The following is a 20,052-nucleotide window of genomic DNA, read 5'->3' as shown; positions in this document are numbered from 1 at the left end:
TCATAATTATACACTTTTAAATTTTTATTCTATTCATATTTATCTTTATTTCCCCTGAATGAGAGACAGGTCTCTCATTCCTGAAATTAAACTCAACCTGGAAGTGTTGTACTTTTTCTATCCATAATTATTTTTGGTAAGATTTTTGCATTTATGTTCATGAAATATCTGCCTCTCATTTTCTTGTCAGGTTTGGTTTTAAGGCGATGCTGAAATCAAAACAAGTTAGGACATATTCCTTTTTTTCCCTTTTTCGGAAGAGTTTGTGTAGTTTGATAGCTCTTTCTTCCCCATTGGGGTGAATACTCTTGATGAAATCCTTTAGAATTAGTGTTGTAGACCACATTTTGGGAAACAGTGGTCTAGAGAGCAAGACTTAAACATGAAAATATCAATTGCTGTCAGTTTGAAGGCTCTTGGTTTTATTCATTTTTCCTCCCTTATGCAGCACAAGTCACTTCACCGTTCCCTTCCTGGCTGTGTGGGGCTCGGCCAAGTCACCACACAGGAGAGCAGTGAGCCATCTGAGGCCTGGGCCTGGCCTCAGGGACTTGCTCTTTCCAGCCCTGCTCAGCCATCTCCACACGCCTCTGACAGAATGAATGCCCTGGATGATGTCCCCTTCAAGGTGCCCAAGGGCTTTGTGATAGACACAGAGCCCCTCCCTGGGCCAGATCTCAGTGTTCCAGACTGCAGGGAACTTCTGCTAGGCTCTATGGTAAGTGCATCTCTCTGTCTGTCTTCTCATCCCTCGGTCTGTGGGTCTGATGCTGAGCCTCAGGATGCCCCTTGTTCCTTGATTTTAAATGGCAGCCACTCCTGTTCTGATATATCCTAGGAAGTGTGAAAATAATGCAAGAGGAAAAGATAGTCCATGAAGAAGTCTAGAGACTTGGACATGGGGATACTTAGTGCATCTTAAGTTTAGAATGACCAGAAGGTTGCTTGTATGGAGTTACTGAGAGTCCTAGCAAGGATACTCCAACTCCAATTCCTCTCTTCTCTATCAGCCTACTGCCAAGTCTAAAATTCCACTGTTAGAATCCCTCCACTGGGCTAAGATGCTATCTTGAGACTAAAATGCAGACAGTTACACAGGACACATCAGAATGGATTACTATTCCACAGACCCAAAGTACACCTATCCATGGGGCACCTATGAAGCACCCCTTGCCCCATGGCTCACACACTGGGGTATGCCCTCAGTGTATATGGTGGTATCACATACCCTCAGGATAAACATGATTATTTAACTTCCAAGTGAGTCAAATTTACTTGAAGATTTAGGAGGAAACCTATTGCATTTGTATTATAACACAGATATATAATGAGGTAGAAGGCAAAATCCACATGAATTTTAAAAAATGAAAAAGAAGGATTGCAAACAGCTGTGGAGCTGGTGGTGGATCTCTTGGGACTGAGTCCTTGGGATCTTGTGTGCTCATTCAGTACTGTCTGCGGGCTACTTGGAGAAGGCAATGGCACCCCACTCCAGTCCTCTTGCCTGGAAAATCCTGTGGATGGAGGAGCCTCATAGGCTACAGTCCATGGGGTCGCTAAGAGTCGGACACGACTGAGCGATTTCACTTTCACTTTCATGCATTGGAGAAGGAAATGGCAATTCACTCCAGTGTTCTTGCCTGGAGAATCCCAGGGACGAGGGAGCCTGGTGGGCTGCCGTCTATGGGGTTGCACAGAGTCAGACACGACTGAAGCGACTTAGCAGCAGCAGCAGCAGTGGTCTACTTGGTAGGAAAATTTGAGGATCTAGTTCAGCTCACACTCACTTTTCACATGAGGAACCTGAGGCTCAGAGAAGGGAAATGATCTGTCCAAAGATAGTGGCAATGATGGGACTAATTCCCAGGTCCTGGGCTTCTCCATGGTCCAGTGGTTAAGAATCTGACTTGCAATGCAAGGGAAACTGGTTGGATCCCTGGTCCAGGAAGAGCCCATATGCCATGGGGCAAATAAGCCTGTGATCCACAATTACTGAGCACATGTGCAGCAACCACTGAAGTGTGTGCACCCGAGAGCCTGTGCTCCGCAATAAGAGAAGCCACCACAATGAGCAGCCTGCACACCACAACTAGAGAGTAGCCCCACTTGCTGCCACTAGAGAAACCCTGCTCATAGCAACGAAGACCCAGCACAGACAAAAATAAATAAATGCATTCATTTTAAAAATTAAGTAAAAAATAAAACCTAGATCTTGATTGCAGATCATTTCATGATAGCTCAGAGAAGGATTGGAAAGTGAGAGACATCAGACACATAATGTTCGAGGGCAAAAAAATACAGGGTTATGGGAAGTTAGGTGCAAAGAAACCAGTCCAGGAAGGAGAGGCCTGGAGAGGGTCAGGTAGAGAGGCTTGGGCAGCTTGGAGGCGTAGGAGCAGGAGACTTCATCTGCAGTCCCTGCCGGTGCACTTTAGTTCCTCAGGACCCAGAAGTGAAATAAGCTTTGTAAAGCCCCGAGTACAGCGTTGAGGGGCCCCCTCTTGGTGCGGCAGGAGCTCTTGCTTTCACCAGAGAACCTGTGCTGTGGGCCCTCACTCTGGCAGTAGGGCCTGTATTGCTGGGAAAAGGAAATTGCTTTACTAAGCTCCAGTGGAGGTAGACAGACTAGCGTAACTATTCCCTCTCTGCTAAGCCGGGAGGAGGCTATTCTGAAAGTCACTTCTCCTAGAAGCAGAAATAGGTACCCTTCTGCCAAGTCTATGTCTTGTGTCCCTGCCCACGTGTTGGCCCTGGCCCTGCCTCCTGTTCTCAGGGTGGGCACTCCACACCCACTCTTTTACTGCTGTGGCCAGCTATCAAACAGAGAAGCATGGGACTCCATGTATGATTTATAGCCTCTCCTGGTCAGTCTTCCAAGTTTACTGGGCTTTATTCCCAGTGTTTGGAACTTGAAACACATTTTCCCATAGCAACAATGTTATAGATAGTGGTTAGATTACCAGATGAATCTGTAGCAGCCTAAAAAAGAAAAAAAAAATACCTTCCATTCATGGAGCACCTGCTCTGTACCAGGGCCAGGCTACATGCTCTTCAAAGATTTACTCTTCTCTCTCATTCTTATGACCCTTGTAGCAGGTGGGTGTTCCCTCTCCATGGCACAGGAAACCAAATTTCCCACCCATGTGACCAACAGGGCCGTGTGGCTGTGAGTGGCACAGCCAGGATTCCAACATAAGTGTGTCAGCCCCTAAAGCCCACGTCCACCTCCTGCACCTACTGCTTTCCTGTGGAGCCTCAGCAAGTTTGTGTTTTGTTGTTTTATCATAGTTTTCCTATAATTAGAATTGATTTCCTTTTGTGTTAAATTTTTTTGGAAGAATATATATATATATATATATATACAGAGCAAGGGTCAACAAACATTTTCTGTAAAGGGCCAGACAGTAAAAAGCAGCAATCACTCCACACTACTGCTGTAGGGAGAAAGGGCCGTAGACATTACAGAAAGGAGTGAGTGAGTACGGCTGTGTTCCATTCACACTTTATTTAAAAAACAAGGTTGGAGGTCAGCTTGACTCCCAGGCAGTTTGCCTGTCTTAAGAGAGTAAAAAGCCTTCCATTGACACTTCCTTATCTGTCCTGTCCCCACCTGCTCTGGTAACTTCTGTTACTTGTATTTTAAAATGTATTCTTCTGTAGATTCTTATCTGTGTACATACAAGCAAATACAGCTATTCCCTCGTTTTTCACACCAAAGGTACCATTTTCTATACATTATTCTTCTTGATTTTTTTCACTTAACATATTTGAAGACTTTCCATATCAATATACAAAATGCTTCTTCAGTTAGTTTTTCACTGCATGGTAGTGTATTATATAGGTATATTGTACTTTACTGAATGAATCCCCTCTTGATGGACACTTAGGTTCTTCCCAGTCTTTTGTCATTACAAGCAATGCTGCAGAGAAAGACTATATGCAGATGTCCTTTTGAAATAAATCGTATTGCCAAATTGCTCTCCATAAGGGTTATACTGTTTTACATCCAACCAGCACCCTACAAGGGCATCCCAGGTGGCACTGCTAGTGGTTAGGAACCCACCTGCCAATGCAGGAGACATAAGAGATGCAGGTTTGATCCCTGGGTCAGGAAGATCCCCTGGAGATTTTGCATGGCAAGCTACTCCAGTGTTCTTGCCTGGAGGATCCCATCGACAGAGGAGTCGGGTGGGCTGTGGCCCAGAGGGTCACAAAGAGTTGGACACAACTGAAATGACTTTAGCATGCACAGCACTCTACAAATGGGCTTGTACCTTAGCTGCAGTCCTCAACAAAGGAGTCATCAGATGTTGCATCTTTGCTGAGGGATAGGCAAATGGTATCTCAGTATAGTTTTATTTTCCTTTCTCTTATTGTGAGTGAGATTGAGCAGCTTTTCATGTGTTTAAGAGCCACCTGTAGTTCCTTTTCTGTGGACGGTTCATATCTTTTTGTTTCTGTCCCTGCTGGGCTGTTGGTCTTTTCTTACCTGTTTCTAGGCACTCCTATGTCTGTGCTATCAGTGCTGTTTTCCCTCTAGTTTGTTACTTGCCTTTGACCTTGCTTATGGGGTGTATTTGCTGTGCAGCTTTTCACTTGTGCCTGTGTGTACTTCCTTTCTTTTTTCTTTTTTTTTACATTTTGTATGATTTTTTATTTTTTTAATTTTTTTGTTTTTTTAAAAAAATAAATTTATTTATTTTAATTGGAGGTTAATTACTTTACAATATTGTATTGGTTCATGTGTGTACTTCCACAGCTTCTCAATTTCAATTCAGAGTGAGCAATGTTTTCCCTACTTGAGATTATAAAGGATTTCTCTCCTCTTTTCTGCTGGTACTTTTATAGTTTCATTTCAAACAACTGAATCTTTGATCCTTTTGGAATTTCCCCTTGTGTATGATGTGAGAATGGATCCAACTTTATTTTCTTTCCACTAACACCATTTATTGACCAGTCCCTCTTTTTTCGCATTGCTTGAGATACCACCTTATTATCTACTAAAGTCCCACAGATAACATCCATTTCTGGACCTTTTGTTCTTTGCCTTTAGGCTCTCTGTGCAGTACCTTACCTTAAATTATTGAGGTTTTATAATATATATTAGAGGCTGGTAGGGCCTGTCCCCTTTATTTCTCTTTTTGTCCCCAGAGGTTTTTAGGCTATTCTTTTTTTTTGGGTGTGTGTTGGTGGGGGGTTGTACTGGGTCTTCGTTGCTGTATAGATTTTTCTCTAGTTGCCGTGGCAGGCTTCTCATTGCAGCGGCTCCTCTTGCTGCAGAGCACAGGCTCTAGAGTGTGCAGGCTTCAGGGGGTGCGGCCTGTGGGCTCAGTAGTTGTGGTGCACAGGCCTAGTTCCTCCATCGCACGTGGGATCTTCCTGGACCAGGAATCGAACCTGTGTCTCCTGCATTGGCAGGTGGATTCTTTACCACTGAGTCACCATGGAAGCCCTTGGCTATTGCTTGTTTATTTTTCATATGAACTTTAGAATCATCTTGCTTAGGTTCCACAAGTCGCAAGTGCTGGTATTTTTACTGGGTCTTTGGATCCTTTTATCCCCTAAGTTCCAGTGTCTGTTTCATTATCTCTCAGTCTCTTTCCCTCTCTGATGGTCTCCTCAGCTCTGAAGTGGTCTTTTCACCTCCTCTGTCTTTCCCAACTCATTCATTTTGCTTCAGTCTCTTTTTCTAATCATTTATTCTGTACACTTTTACAAATATCCCCTCAGAGCCAGAACTGCCCTGGGCCCCAAGAACACAGAGAAATAAGATACACTCCCTGACTTCAGTCGGGGAACCACAGTTAGAACAGCTAAGTTCTGTTCCTCTCCCCAGCTTAGGGTCATGTCAGGAGTGGGGTGAGGGGAGAGGCTGTTCCCGTCTGCCTTTCTGCCTCCCACATCCACCCCACGCCCCCACTCCGCCAGGCTTACCTGGCCATCACAGAGCACTGAAGTTGCCTTTTAAGAATATTTATATTTTTTAATGGAGTTTTATATTTCCAGTTCTTAATTTTAATAGTAGTTAACAGGAATATTTTATTTTTGCTTCACATAAACTCTCAATTTAAATTATTTATGTGGGCTCCACATTTATTTTTTAGGTGGCTTGATCAGTCAGATGGACAGGAATCCCAGCTCATCTACTCACCACTGATCTGACCTTGAGCAAACTAGATTTCCGGGGCCTCTGGAAATGGGAATAACATTAGGACCAACTAAGTAGAGTTCAGAAAAAAAAAAAAAGAATGATTTTTACATTTCCTGGGCCCCCAAGTAAGCTGGAAGGCAGCACATGGGGTGGGGGCAAGTACTACTCCATGCAGAGGTTTGTGTGTCTGGGCCAGCCTCCAAGGCCAGCTGCTCAGTGGCAAATGGTGCTGAGCTCAAGTGAAAGCTTCTTGGTGAAGGAAAAGTTTTGTAGAAATTAAAAAAATTTTTTTTGGCTGCACTGGGTCTTTGTTGGGTTGTGTGTGGGCTATTTGCTGCATGCACGGGCTCTCTAGTGGGGCAGGCTCTGCAGCCTGCGGGCTCAGTGTTGCGGGTGCCCTGGCTTCTCTAGTTGTGGTGAGGAGGCTGAGTTGCCCCCACTGGCATGTGGGATCCTACTTCTCCCACCAGGGATCTAACCCTCATCCCCTGCACTGGAAGGCAGATTCTCAATCTTTGGACCACCAGAGAAGTCCCCTGGAGAAATTGCTTAGGCCACTGTTGTTCAATTATATGCTGAATGGCAAAGGGACTTAGACTTTTCATTCTATTAACCTATTCCTCACGTTGTCCTGTCTACAGAGTTTGCTATTAAATTGTTATTGACAGCCATCCACTCCAATGCTAGCTAAAACCGAGGGTGAGGGTGGCCTGCGATGATGCCTGGGGCTTAGAATCAGAAGCTGTCTAGGTCTGGAGAGTGTACGGTTGAACAGGTTCTCCCGGGGCCAGGAGGTAGGGGTGTGCCCCCAGACCCTGGTTTGCCTGGCGGAGCCTCCCCTGGCCTTGTATCCGCAGCACGACTTCAGCCTGGAGAGAAGGACACTCTTCTGGGTGGAGGCTGTCATCCGGGGACCCTGCCCAGTCCAATGTGATGGTCCAGGGGCAGCTTCCGCCCCTCCGGCCTGGCTCTTGCTGGCCAGCCCCGAGCAAGGGCTGGAACCCGTTCCTGCCGCAGTTGAAGATCCGGGGGCCGGATCCCAGGAGCAGCCTGAGGAGGAGGAGGAAGAAGAGGAGGAGGAGGAGGAGGACCAGGATGAGGAAGCAGCCTCCTCTGCCATGGAGGAAGACCCGGAGCCCTGCAGCCCCCAGCCCAGCTCCGCGGCGAGCCCCTGCCTGGGCCAACACCGGTGCTCGCTGGACATGCTGCGCGGCGTGAGGTCGGAGCTGGCTGGGGCTAGGCGGCGGCTCTCCGAGGGCAAGCTTGCCTCCCACCCCCGCAGCCTCCTGCACCGCCTCCGCCACCGAGCTCTGAGCCTCTGCCCTGCGCCGCCCCTGGGCCCAGCGCCTCCACCCCGCAATGCTCCCACGCAGAACCCGCAGTCCCCTGTTTCCGAGGCCTCTCTCCCCAGCACCCGCACGCCCCCCTTGGGCCCCAAGACGTCGCTCCCCAGCACCTTCACGCTGCCCCCGCGGCCTTCCACGGCCGGCGCCATGCCCCCGCTGCGGAGCCACAAGCCCACAGTTGCGGTAAGGAACCTGTCCCCTTGGCCAAGGCCACAACTCAGCAGCGAAGCCCCCACATCTGGTGCCCTGTCTGGTTGGACACTCCTCCCTACCAGCTCTCACCTGGCCCTGTACCACGCAGTCCTTCCTGCAGCCCTGTGCCTAGAGTATTCCCTGCTTCGAGGTCCCCTTCCTCGTTTCTCGCTGTGTCTCCTTTGCTTCTATAAGGGCACCTGTTAGGATAATTGTAATTACCCAGGATCTGTCTCTTCCAGTGGAATATGACATCTCTTAGGGCAGTGATTGGATTGCATTTGTTTCCAGAGCACCCAGAGCACACTTGGCCCACAGGGGGAGCTCAGTGAATGTCCCTTGAATCAATCAATGTGGCTCAGATCTAGGGCTTCCCACTGTTCAAGGATTGGGTGAGTTCAATCAAGGAATATTCACAGCGCAGTTCCTTCTTGCAAGAGACTGGATTGGAAGAGACAAAGTCTAAAGCAGGCAACGAGGAGTTTGGCGAGGAAGTGTGAGACAGGCAGCACTGCCCAGTGGGAGGGATCAGGTACTGAGGGAGAAGTGAAGGCTGCTGCAGGCTGGGACGGCTTCAGGACAAAGGATGTGCACCAAGAACTGGGAGCAGATGTGAACGTGCAGTGAACGTACAGACTGTAGCCCCGGGCCTCCCAGGTGGTGCTAGTGGTAAAGAACACGCCTGAGATGTAAGAGACATGGGTTCTATCCCTGGTTTGGGAAGATTCCCCTGGAGGAGGGCATAGCAATATGATACCCGCTCCAGTATTCTTGCCTGGAGAATCCCATGGACAGAGGAGCCTGGCGGACTACAGTTCATAGGGTCGCAAAGAGTTGGACACCACTTAGCATGCATGCGTGCACGGACTGTAGCCTGCCAGTCTCTTCTGTCCCTGGGTTTAATCCCAACAGGAATATTGGAGTGGGTTGCCATTTCCTCCTCCAGGGGATCTTCCTGACCCAAGGATCAAATCTGAATCTCCTGAGGTTCCTGAATTGGCAGGAACATTCTTCATCACTGAGCCACCTGGAAGCCCTTCCAAGGATTTGTGTACAGTTTTATGCATATGTTTATGCTCCTGTGTCTTTTTCCTTTAATCTACATTGTATAAGTGTCAGACTCCATAAAATCTAGGTCTGGAACAGATGTGTTAGGTTAGATTAGTAGCAGGAGATGACATTTAGGCACAGCTTTCTGCCCCTGAGCAATTCCACAGTCAGGCCAGGAGATGCAACTGAATAAGGCCAAGGTGAAAGTAAGTCCAAAAGACAGACTCAAAGTCTGGCTTTTCCCACTCAATGCTGTGTGAGCTTAGGCAAGTCACTGAACTGCTCTGAGCCATCCCTTCTCTACCTGTAAAGCAACCCTGCACACAGTTATTTACAGCAAACAGAGAAGAGGCTATATAAACAGTACAGGCAACACTCACATCACGGGCTAGATGCTGATGCTAGGAGGGCTCTCCCCTGATCCCAGTTAAATTTAACTCTAGCAACAACCCTGTAGCAGGGTGGGGGAGAGATGGGGGCAGATGGGACAGATATTCTGTAGAGGAGGAAACTGGGGCAGAGAGCATCTTTTTCAAGGTCACAAGGGTAGACTCAAATCCTAAGACTTGCATGGTTTTCACTCTAGGAGTAAAGAGTAGATCCTAAGGTGACGTCATGGCAGGGAAACCGCCGAGAAGATGAGGACATGTAGGGAATTCACATGTCACATGCACTCTGCTCCTGGAGCCAGGGCAGCCCCTAGGCTTTCCTGCTGGAGGAGGGGACAGGGTTAGCAGTTGGATGCTTCTTCATGGGGAACGGGCCAGGGATGATGCCAGCCAAACCTATTGAAATGCCTTCAAGCCACCCTCCTTAGTCCAAGGTCTCTGTGGGTTTCTCCATCACCACAGCTGTATCCAGTTTCTCTCCTGCTCCTTGCCTAGCCAACCCTCAGTCCAGCCAGACTCAAGAAGGAAGTTCTGGCTAGAAAGCTCAGTCCTGCTCCCCTGCCCCCTAAGGTATGGGGTCAAGAACCCTGCATTGATTCTGAGTAGGGTACAGGTCCCAAAAGTGTGTTGTTTGCCAGGTCACTTGCCAGCTTCTCTGAACCTTGACTTCAGTAAAAAATAGAATGAGCCTATCGTATTTCTCTCGCAGGCTTGTTCTAAGCAGTAAATATTATCATCTACTGGCAGTTTCTGTATGCCAAACCCTTTGTTAGTCACTTTTCTCACCTTGTCTTATTTAAGCCTTGTAATAATCCTGTGAGGTATCTGGTATGATTGCATCCATTTTACACATGAATGAACTGGCTTCCCTGGTGGCTCAGTGGTAAAGAATCCACCTGCAATGCAGGAGACTCAGGTTCGGTCCCTGGGTTAGGAAGATCCCTCAGAGAAGTAAATGGCAACCCATTCCAGTATTCTTGCCTGTGAACTCTCATGGACAGAGGAGCTTGGTGGGCTTCAGTCTATGGGGTCGCAAAGAGTTGGATACGACTTAGCAACTAAACAACCACCTGAGTAAACAGTAGAAAGCTGGGATTTGAACCCAGGTCTGCAGCACTCCAAGGTTCTAACAATATTAGCCCCTGTGCTCTGTAGCGAAGGCGCCTTTAAAAATGTCTTGCCCAGCCGGGTGTCACCTCCAGTGGTAAGTGACACTTGCAGCTTGTCTGTGTTTCAGTCCCTCAGCCCGTACACCTGCCTGCCACCTCCTGGACAGGTGCCCCAGCCTCGTGCTGCCCACAGATCGCAACCTGATTCTGCTGACTTGCTGTCTGCCCTGAGCCAGGAGGAGCAAGACCTCATCGGGCCAGTGGTTGCCCTGGGGTACCCCCTGCACAGGGCCATTGTGGCTCTGCAGAAGACAGGGCGGCAGAGCCTGAGCCAGGTGAGTGGGGGACCCAGAGCTGGGGGGCTGTGGAACTGGAGTCGGGTCAGTGGCCACATTGTTTTTATCTTCAACTTGAAGTTATTTTGTGTTTTTCTTCGGAGGCAGAATTTCAGCTTCGAATTAATTATTGGGGGTTTTAATCAGTTTTCTAGATCCTAAGGCTACCATCTCCATGGGAGTTTAGCAAGACTCCCCATGCCTACTTGTGGAGTCTCAATATTCTACTCCTGTCCAAGTCTCTGCCCCAAAAGTAAGACTGAAGCTTTGGCCAGTCACAAACCTTTCCAGAGCTGCCCAATAACACTTTCTGCAACAAGAGAGATGTTTTATTCCTGTGTTGTCCAATATAGTAAACACTAGCTATATGTGGTTACTTGAATGTGGCTAGTATGACTGAAAATTGTTATTAATTATAATTAAATGAAATAAAAAATTAAATAGCCACATACAGCTACCATATTGGATGGCAGAGCTCTGACCACTTCCCTCAACAGTTAATCTACACCTATATCTATCACGCTCTCTTTCCATCTACCCATCCATCAATCTAGGCATAAGTATTTGCTGGACGCTTCCTTGGTGTTTAGATGCAGCTAGGAGCTATGGGGAAGCCAGTGTTGTGGGCTGGGTTTCCAGACTCCAGTGGGGTTTGGCATATGGAGATTTATTAAGGAGACCCTTGGGAACAACTTCTGGGGAAGGGAGAGGACAGAAGCAGGGATGGGTAGGGGGAGAGGTTGAACTTTATAGACCCAGTGACAGCCAACCCCATAGTTCTGAAGCATATACGGCCCTTTGGAGTTGTCCTAATTGGGGATGAGATGGTCAGGCCTTCATACCTCTGCCTTAATGAGTCACCAGAGGTAGAAAGACGGTGACTTGAGAGAAATGATCTCTGCAGCTACAGCAGCCCCTGAAGGGACAGATAGCTGACGGTTTCTACCACCGCTACCACCATCTGCAATAAGACCTTAAAGGAAGGTGTATCTGGAAGGGGTATCTCAGAGTCTACCACACCAGGTTCCATTTTTAAGTCCTCCACTCCTATTGGAAGAAGAGTGGACACCAGTAATAACAAGGATAGGTAGCACCCCAAGCTGCTCTAATATTTGGGAGCAAGTCTTGACCACCCCCCCATACAAGCTAAGAATATGAGAACACCTGCAGGAGAGTGAGAACCCCTGAACTGCCAAAAGAGAGGTGTGGTGAGAAGATGCCTGGGAGCAGAAGGAACAGGAAAGATTCGGGGGTGTTTCAATTATCTATTGCTGTGTGACAGTCACCCCAACACTTAGTGGCTTAATACTACAACCATGTGTTCGCTCATGAGTCTCTGGGTTGCCAGTGTGGGTGGAGTCAGCAAGGAAGTTCTTTTGCAGGTCTCACCTAGGGTCTCTCATGTGGCTACAGTCTAGTGACCCAGCTAGAGCTGAATAGTCTAGGATGACCTTGATCACAATCCAGTGGTTGGTGAAACTTGTCAGCTGGACCACATATCTCCAGCAAGCTAGCCCACGTGTTCCAAAGAGTACAGGAGTGGAAGATGCAAAGTCTCTTGAGGTTGAAATTATTGTCACTTCTGCCTTATACTGTTGGCCAAAGCATGTCATAGACCAGATCAGATTAAAAGGGTAGAAAAATAGACTCTACCTCTTGATGGGAAAAGCTGCAAAGAAGAGTATGACTGTTCTTAATCTACCATGGGGAGGTTTCAGTAATTGAGAAAGGCTTCATGAAGGTATAAAGCCTTGAGCTGGAGTTTAAGGATGGATAACGCCTGAATTTGAAGAAAGGAGAAGGGTGATCTTCCAGGCAGGAGGAACAGTATCAGCTGAGAGGCAGAGGCAGGAAGGACTTGGGAGGCCCTGATTCAACAGTCTCACTGAATATATGACGTGGGCTGGTGGGAGATAGGACAGGAAGGGGAATAGAGGGAAGATTAAGGGTGCCTTGAAGGCTGGCCTGAGAGTTTTCTCAAAGACCCCACAGCAGAAGGGAGGCACGAAAGGACAGTGAGCAAGGGCAGGAGGTGGGCCCCTGCCCACAATCCTTTCATGCCTTCTCCCAGCTGAATGTTGCATCCCTTTTTGCGTTGTTTTCTACGCACCAGGGTTATTTGTGGTTGGAAAGCTGAGCCACAGATATTGAATGGCATATATTTCTTTCTCCTGTCTCTGTCCCACCACCATCAGAGGACTTGGAGACCCTTTCCCTAGTCACTGATGGTGGCCATATGTTGAGTCCCTGAGGTCTGGAGCTGCCTGCTCCTGGGTGAGAGAGTGATGGAGGGAGAGTGGCTCAAACAGGAGCCTGATCAGGATGTGCTGCTGCAGGTTGAGGAGGTGGGAAGGCACTGGGTCCTCTTTCCCACCCTCTCCTGCTCCCGCTCTACTCGGTTCATCAGTCCTAGAGGAAAGCTTTCAACATGGTGAGCCCCATATATGGTGGCTAACATGATGGAGGAGATGCCAGGGGTGGTGCTGATATTTACCGAGCACCTCTGTGCCAGTCCCTCAATCTGAGAGTGTTCATTTAGGTCTTCTCATTTCTGCAAGGTTGCTTTTACTGTTCCCACTTTGCAGATGAGGAAACTGAGGTCGGGGAGGTTCACATAATTAGTCAGTGGTGGCACCAGGGTGGATGCCAGGCTGGTGTGGTTCTGAATTTTGTTACACTGTGCTTTTCTCTCATTTTCTGTATGAAAATCTTCCAGGGCAGCACCTTAGGTTGATCTGAGATTTAGGAGTAAATTTAAAGTTGCCTCCACTTTCAGCTGCGGCTGAAAAGCCAGGACCTTGGCCAAGAAGCAGTCCAGAAGCACTGTGAGGGGCCAGGGCCATGGCGGGGACTCTGACATGCCTCCCCAACTCCTCCAGACCCTGTGACAAGGCTGAGGTCCCAGGTCATCACTGTGGGGACCTGAAGATTAGCTGGGGGCAGCACAGGGCACTGGCCTCCCTGTGGGTGGGCTGGAAGAATCTCACGGCATCAGGAACACTGTTTCCAGACATTGACTGACCACCTGCCTGGTGGGCCTTCTCCTAGTGAGGATTCAGGGGCCAGGCTCTAAGGTGTGGGCCTGAGGGCCATTGGATGACTTTATCTTGATCTCCCGGACCACGTTAGTGTTCCTCTCTGTTCTGTGAAGTTGCACCATTAACTGAACATCTCTTTTGGGTTCACAGCCCTTCTCCCCATGAAAGACAAATACTACAGTAAATCGTCTTTGGTCAGAGATGAACAGCAGATGGTCCAGGAGGGTGGGCATCAGGTGATGGAGACATGGCACTTGGAAAAACCAGGGAGAGAGGACGAAATACAAAACCTAAGCTTTGTCCATCACTCCTTCCTTCCTGCCCCAGGATTGGTGTGCCCACTGACTGCCTGCAGGACAGGCATGGGTAGCGCTTTTGAGGGTCCATTGGCCAGACCCAGGCTTACCCTTAGACTCTAGACACATCATGGCCCCTCTCTGAGCCTCATTTTCCCCATTCACAGATGGAGGAGAATTTGTTTATGACCAGTGCCTGCTGCGGTTCCCATCCTGGGGTCTGAAGGTGACATCCTCACCCACCCTGGAGCCTGAGCTAGGCCTAGTTACTGACCAAGCAGCAGAATCCTTACAAATGCAGATTCTCGGAACCTACTCTGCAGGGTCAGTAGATCTGGAGTGGGCCCAGGGGCCTGTCATTTTAAAAGATCTGCAGATGGTTCTGATACGCAGCCTGGCTTGGGTCTACTGGGTTGGACTGAGTCAGAGACCCTTAACCTTGGCTGCACACAAGAATCACCTGGAGAGCTGTAAAAATCCCAGTGCCAGGCTTCCCCGCTACCAGTCATATCAGGGCCTCTGGACGTGACCATCATCAGCAGGATATGGGTAGTGATACAGAGACACCAGTGTTTTGTTGCTATTGTTTTGTTTTGTTAACTTTTTGTTTTGTTTTGGAGTATAGCTGATTAACAATGTTGTGATAGTTTCAGCTGGATGGCAAAAGGACTCCGTGGTACATATACATGTATCCATTCTCCCACCTAGTCCCCTCCCATCCAGGCTGCCACCTAACACTGAGCAGAATTCCATGTGCTACACAGTAGGTTATTGTTGGTTATCCGTTTTAAATATGTCAGTATGAGCATCCTCAGACTCCCTAACTATTCCTTCCTCCATGCTTCTGCCCCTCTAGTAATTGTAAGTTCGTACTCTCAGACCGAGTCTATTTTATGAGTAAGTTCCTTTGTTATCATCTTTGTTTCAGATTTCACGTATAAGGGATGTCATAGGATGTTTCTCCTTCTCTCTCTAACTTACTTCACAGTGTGAGCATCTCTAGTTCCATCCGTGGCGCTGCAGATGGCATTATTTCATTCTTTTTAATGGCTGAGTAATATTCTATTGTATATAAATACCATATCTTCTTTATCCATTCCTCTGTCAGTGGACATTTAGGTTGCTTTCATGTCTTGGCTATTGTAAACAGTGCTGCAATGAACACTGGAGGGCATGTATCCTTTTTGACCACGTTTTTCTCTGGATATATGCCCAAGAATGGGATTGCAGGGTCATGTGGTAGCTCTATTTTTAGTTTTTTAAGGAATCTCCATACTGTTCTCCACAGTGTCTCTACCAATTTACATTCCCACCAACAGTGTAGGAGGGTTACCTTCTCCACACCCTCTCCAGAATTTATTGTTGAGGCACCGTAGTTTTAAAGCTCCCAGGTAGCTACAGTCGGCACTGAGGCTGAGAACTCTTGTTGTAGATGAATAGACCTTCGGAAACTCTGTCTACTTGCAAGCCAGCTCAAAGTTCCTCCTCTAGTGGCGGGGGCAGGCACTCCATGGACAAGGCACTGGCCAAGAAGTCAGGTGGTCTGGGCCCTAGTCCTGGGACCCTGGTCCACCCTGCCTGGACCTCAGTTCCCTCAACTGTGCCAGGAGAGCTGAGTTGGTTGGTTTTCAAAATGTGCCCAGAGCAAGCCCCCGCTCTGGGCTCCCTCTACCACTTGCCCCCAGTTCTCCCAGAGCAACTGCAAACTCCCCCTGTTACTGCTGAAGCCCCCTGGTGCTTGGGCAGTTCACAGGCTGGAACAGTCTGAAAGCCATTAGTCTCTGTGGTCTGTTTTCTGCTCTGTTCCGAAGGTCTGCAGAAATCCGACTTGCTTCTCTTCCACTCATACCCGTACTTTAATCGTCTGGAGCCTTCATTTGGCACCAATTCCCTGTAAATCCTGCTTTGATTTGCCTGGCACTCGTGTTTTCCTGTATCTGGTTTATCTCCCCCAAGGAGCTATGAGCTCCCGGAAGGTAGTTCTTAATTTAGTTTATAAACACAGCTTACGTTTATTGAGCTCCTTCTGCCTGCCTGCTGTGGTGGAGGCTGGGACCTAGTGGTGTCCTCCTGTGGGACAAAAACTTGGTGGATGAGAAAGCTGAGAAACATACTAGGCAGTTACAGAGCTGTAGGTGCAGGGAAGCCTTGAGTGCTGTGGAGACACCTGGTGGAGACAGAGGTGGGAGTGGGGGTAGGGAGAGCCTGCCCAGGGCAGAGGAGCGAGGCTGGCCTTGGCCTTGGAGCCGGATGGGCAGGAGTCTAGGGGTGCCGAGGGAAGCAGCCAAGGGTGCTGACAGAGTGAGCAGGTCTTTGAAAGTGGGGTTGGAAGGCAGAACTTTATCCTGAGGGCAAAAGCAGCCCCTGGTGAATAAGCAGGGAGTGGCTGGAAGAGGTGCTCGGCCCTGTGGGCCCCTTGGCTGTCCCCTCCCCTTCCAGCCTTGGCTCAACACTGCTCTGGGGTGGGGCCCGTGGAGTCCTGGATCGCAAAGATACTGTGTCTGGAGTGGGGGTGGGGGTGCACGGAGTGGGTGGAAAAGGAGGCACTCTCATACAGGTGGGTGCTCACCAGGGAGGGTGAGCAGGCTGGGTGGATGTTGGGTAGACACCTGTGTTTGAGGCCTGGCCTGTTCCCCACTTAGGTTCTGGGAATACCTTGACCCACCCCGGCATCTCTCTTCCTGGACTCCAGCCCCCAGCTTGGACAGCTGGTGAGGCTTTGCTGTCCACCTGTCCCAGGGGAGGCCTCTGACCCTCTTCCGCTGGCTCATGGATCTCTGGGCCCATGCTGTGTATGGCTGGTTGCCCAGTCAGCCTGGGCCTGAGCTCAGCCCTCCTGAGGCCCTTGGGTGCCTCCTCCACTGCGCCTGCTGTCCTGGGCATTGCTCTTACTGTCCTTCCCTCTGTGCCCCTTCCTGCCCAGTTTCTCAGCTACCTTAGCGCCTGTGACCGGCTGCTGCGACAAGGCTACGAGGAGGGGCTGGTGGATGAGGCCATGGAGATGTTCCAGTTCTCCGAGAGCCAGGTCAGCAGAGCCTCTTGCCCGGGCCCCAGCGAGGGGTGGGTGGGGCACCCATGCAGGCCTGGCGTGCAGGGGCCGACCAGAACCAGAGACCACCTGGGGGCCTCAGGAGACAGCCTGCTTGCTGAGCCCCGGGGAGAAGGAGACAGCCTAGGGAGCTGAGACATGGAGAAGCCAAGAGGACCCAAGGGGAAGGGGTGGGGAGGAAACAGGGAGCAGAGCTTTGTGCCAACTCGCTTCAGTTGTGTCCGACTCTGTGTGACCCCATGGACTGCAGCCCGCCAGGCTCATCTGTCCATGAGATTCTCCAGGCAAGAATACTGGAGTGGGTTGCCATGCACTCCTCCAGGGGATCTTCCCACCCCAGGGACTGAACCTGCATCTCTTGCCTCTCTTGCGTTGGCAGGAGGGTTCTTTACCACTAATACCACCTGGGTAGAGCTTTATAGCTGAATCAACACAGCAAATATTGACTGGCTCCTCTTTGTCAGACACCCAGACAGGAGCCAGGCAGGTAGCACGATGATGCCTGAACTCTCTTCAGGGAGTTTGCCACTTATATGGAAACCCAGAAGGCTTGAGGTTGTGGCCCTAGTTAGGAGGACATTCTGAGTGCCCAGTGAATGTGACCTGTCCAGAGTCGGCAGTTGGTCAAGGCAGAGCAGACTTCCTGGAGACTGTGGGAGGGATGATGGGGTGGGAGGGATGCTGAGGGGTGGGGGGAGAGGCAGGGAAGTTTTGAAGTTTTGAGCAGTGGGGTCAGAGGAGGCAGGCAGAGGCCGTGCTGTGTGAGGGTTTGGGTCCTGGACAGCGACCCTGTGCTGTGCATCCTCTGGGCACCAGTGTGCAGCCCTCTCTTCCTGCCCCAGTGCAGGGCATGAGCACAGGGAATCAGGAGGGAGTGGGAGAGGGGAAGTAGAGCCAAGACAGAGAGCCAGCAGCCGGGCTGGGGCCTCCTTCCTTGACACAGGAAGTGAGGTTTGAGCCCATGTCACCTCCTGTCATTGAGATGCAGGAGGACCATAGGTGCTGGCCAGGTTCAGGCTCACGTGACCTGTGGGGTCACGGCTTTCTGGGGGTATGTAGAGTGGGTACTTGGGAGGGGACTGCCCAGGCCAGAGGCCCAGCCTCCCAGCGGCCCCCATGCCCTCTCTGCCTCCTCTTCCTCAGGCAGGGGAGTTCCTGCGCCTCTCGGAGCAGTTCAGCGACATGGGCTTCCAGCAGGACCGCATCAAGGAAGTGCTGCTGGTCCATGGCAACCGCCGCGAGCAAGCCCTGGAGGAGCTGGTGGCCTGTGCCCAGTGACCCCCAGGGCACCTAGCAGTGTCTGTGCACCCTGGTCCTGACCCAGACCTGGCAGTCCATCCTGACTGTATCGAGAGGACTGCGTGAGAATAACAAAGCAGGGCACGCTTGTAAAAATGCACACGATGCCGAGAGTGGGAGTAAATACTGTAGAGAAGGCAAAACTTTCCCTCTGAGAACTTCAGAGGGGCTCGTTAACAAAAAGACAGATTAACAAGAGAAAAATCAAAATGTATTAATGCAGGTGGCACGCATCGTGCCCAAGAAACTTCAGTGAAAAGTAACCCAGGATAGCAGTTTAGAACTCTGGCTGGGGAAGATCCCCTGGAGAAGGGAAAGGCTGCCTACTCCAGTATTCTGGCCTGGAGAATTCCATGGACTGTATAGTCCATGGGGTTGCAAAGAGTTGGACACGATTAAGTGACTTTCACTTTATATAGCATTTTCAACAAACAACAATACATTTGTAGAGAAATGACAGGACAAAGGAAAACAGTTTCAGGCTTCCAAGGGTGGCAAACTGCAGGGAGGGAACTAATGGAGTAAGATTTATTTGCAAGTTCCCTGGTGCACTGCTGGGCTGACAAGAATCTGTCTCCAGAAAAGAATGTATATCCTGCCTCAAGGCAGAAAAGAGGGGAAGGGAAGAGAGAACTTTTCTTGCATTTTCTGCTTAATTGCCTTCAGCTCAGTTATGTCAAGGGTTTCCCAGATGGCTTAGTGGTAAAGAATCCACCTGACAGTGCAGGAGACGCAGGAGACACAGGTTCAATCCCTGGGTTGGGAAGACCCCCTGGAAAAGGAAATGGTAACCTGCTCCAGTATTCTTATCTGGAGAATTCCTGTGGACAGAGGAGACTGGTGGGCTACAGTCTGTGGGGCCACGAAGAGTTGGATGCAACTGAGCAGAATTATGTCAAAAAGGCATATTTTGGGATGACAGTCCAGTTTCCTTCAGTATCAGAAGCAGCAGCTTATAGAGGTGAAAGTGGTTCCTTGTGAGGAGGGCCAGATGGGGTGCATGGGTGATGAACTGTGTGTTTTCATATAAGCCTTGTAAAATGATCTGTATTTGATTCTTTAAACTATGGGCATTAGTAACTTTAAGAAAATTAAAACAAATAAATGTTGTGTAGTTCTTTGGGTCCTGGTTTCTGGTCTTGGTGTGGAAAGGATATCTAACTGTGGGTGAGAGGACCTAATTCTGGTTTTGGTTCTGCTGATGACTGGCTCAAGGCCTGTTTGGGCTTAAGTTTCCCCAGGGAAAGTGGAGTGACTGGACCTGACTGCTATCCATAAAAGTGCCCTGGGGAGTTTGTTTAAATGTCCAAAGCCCCGCTCCTGGATAATCTGATTCAGAAAGTCCATCTTGGCAGCCCGCAGGAATCTGTTTTGTTTTTATAAGAAGCTCTCTGGAGAGTCTTTCATTTTCCTTTTTATTTTTTAAATCGCTGTTTTGATTATATTGTTGACCCTCTTCATTCGTTTCCCCCCCTCCCCTCCCCTACCTCTGGCAACCACTATCTGTTCTTTGTGTCTGTGATCTTGTTTTTGTTTGGTAGGCCATGTATAAGAAAGACCAAACAGTATTTGTCTTTCTGTGTCTGATTTGTTCTACGTAGCACAACGCCCTCAAGGCCCATCCATGTTCTCACAAATGGCAAGATCTCATTCTTCCTTATGGCTGAATAATATCCATGGTATACACCCCAGAGTCTCTTTACCCACGCACCCATCAGTAGGCACTTAGGCGGTTGCCGTTGTCTTGGTGGTTTCTAATAATATGGCAGTGAACCTTTGGGGTGCAGATATACCTTTT

At 49.3% G+C, this 20,052-nt stretch overlaps 1 protein-coding gene across 1 annotated transcript; it reads left to right on the top strand.

Annotated features, from left to right (window-relative positions):
* The first annotated feature begins 598 nt into the window (after window positions 1-598).
* On the top strand, window positions 599-19,376 carry UBAP1L (ubiquitin associated protein 1 like). Its single transcript, XM_069597616.1, has 5 exons — window positions 599-718; window positions 7,009-7,680; window positions 10,366-10,572; window positions 16,830-16,931; window positions 18,099-19,376. The coding sequence occupies exons 1-5, from the start codon at window positions 599-601 to the stop codon at window positions 18,231-18,233; spliced, it is 1,236 nt and encodes a 411-aa protein (XP_069453717.1). The 3' UTR covers window positions 18,234-19,376.
* Window positions 19,377-20,052: the final 676 nt, after the last annotated feature.

The sequence above is a fragment of the Ovis canadensis genome, chromosome 7 (assembly GCF_042477335.2).
Source record: "Ovis canadensis isolate MfBH-ARS-UI-01 breed Bighorn chromosome 7, ARS-UI_OviCan_v2, whole genome shotgun sequence".
Lineage (NCBI taxonomy): Eukaryota > Metazoa > Chordata > Mammalia > Artiodactyla > Bovidae > Ovis > Ovis canadensis.
The sequence above is the reverse complement of the archived record's forward strand: the minus strand, read 5'-3'. Positions and strand labels throughout refer to the sequence as shown.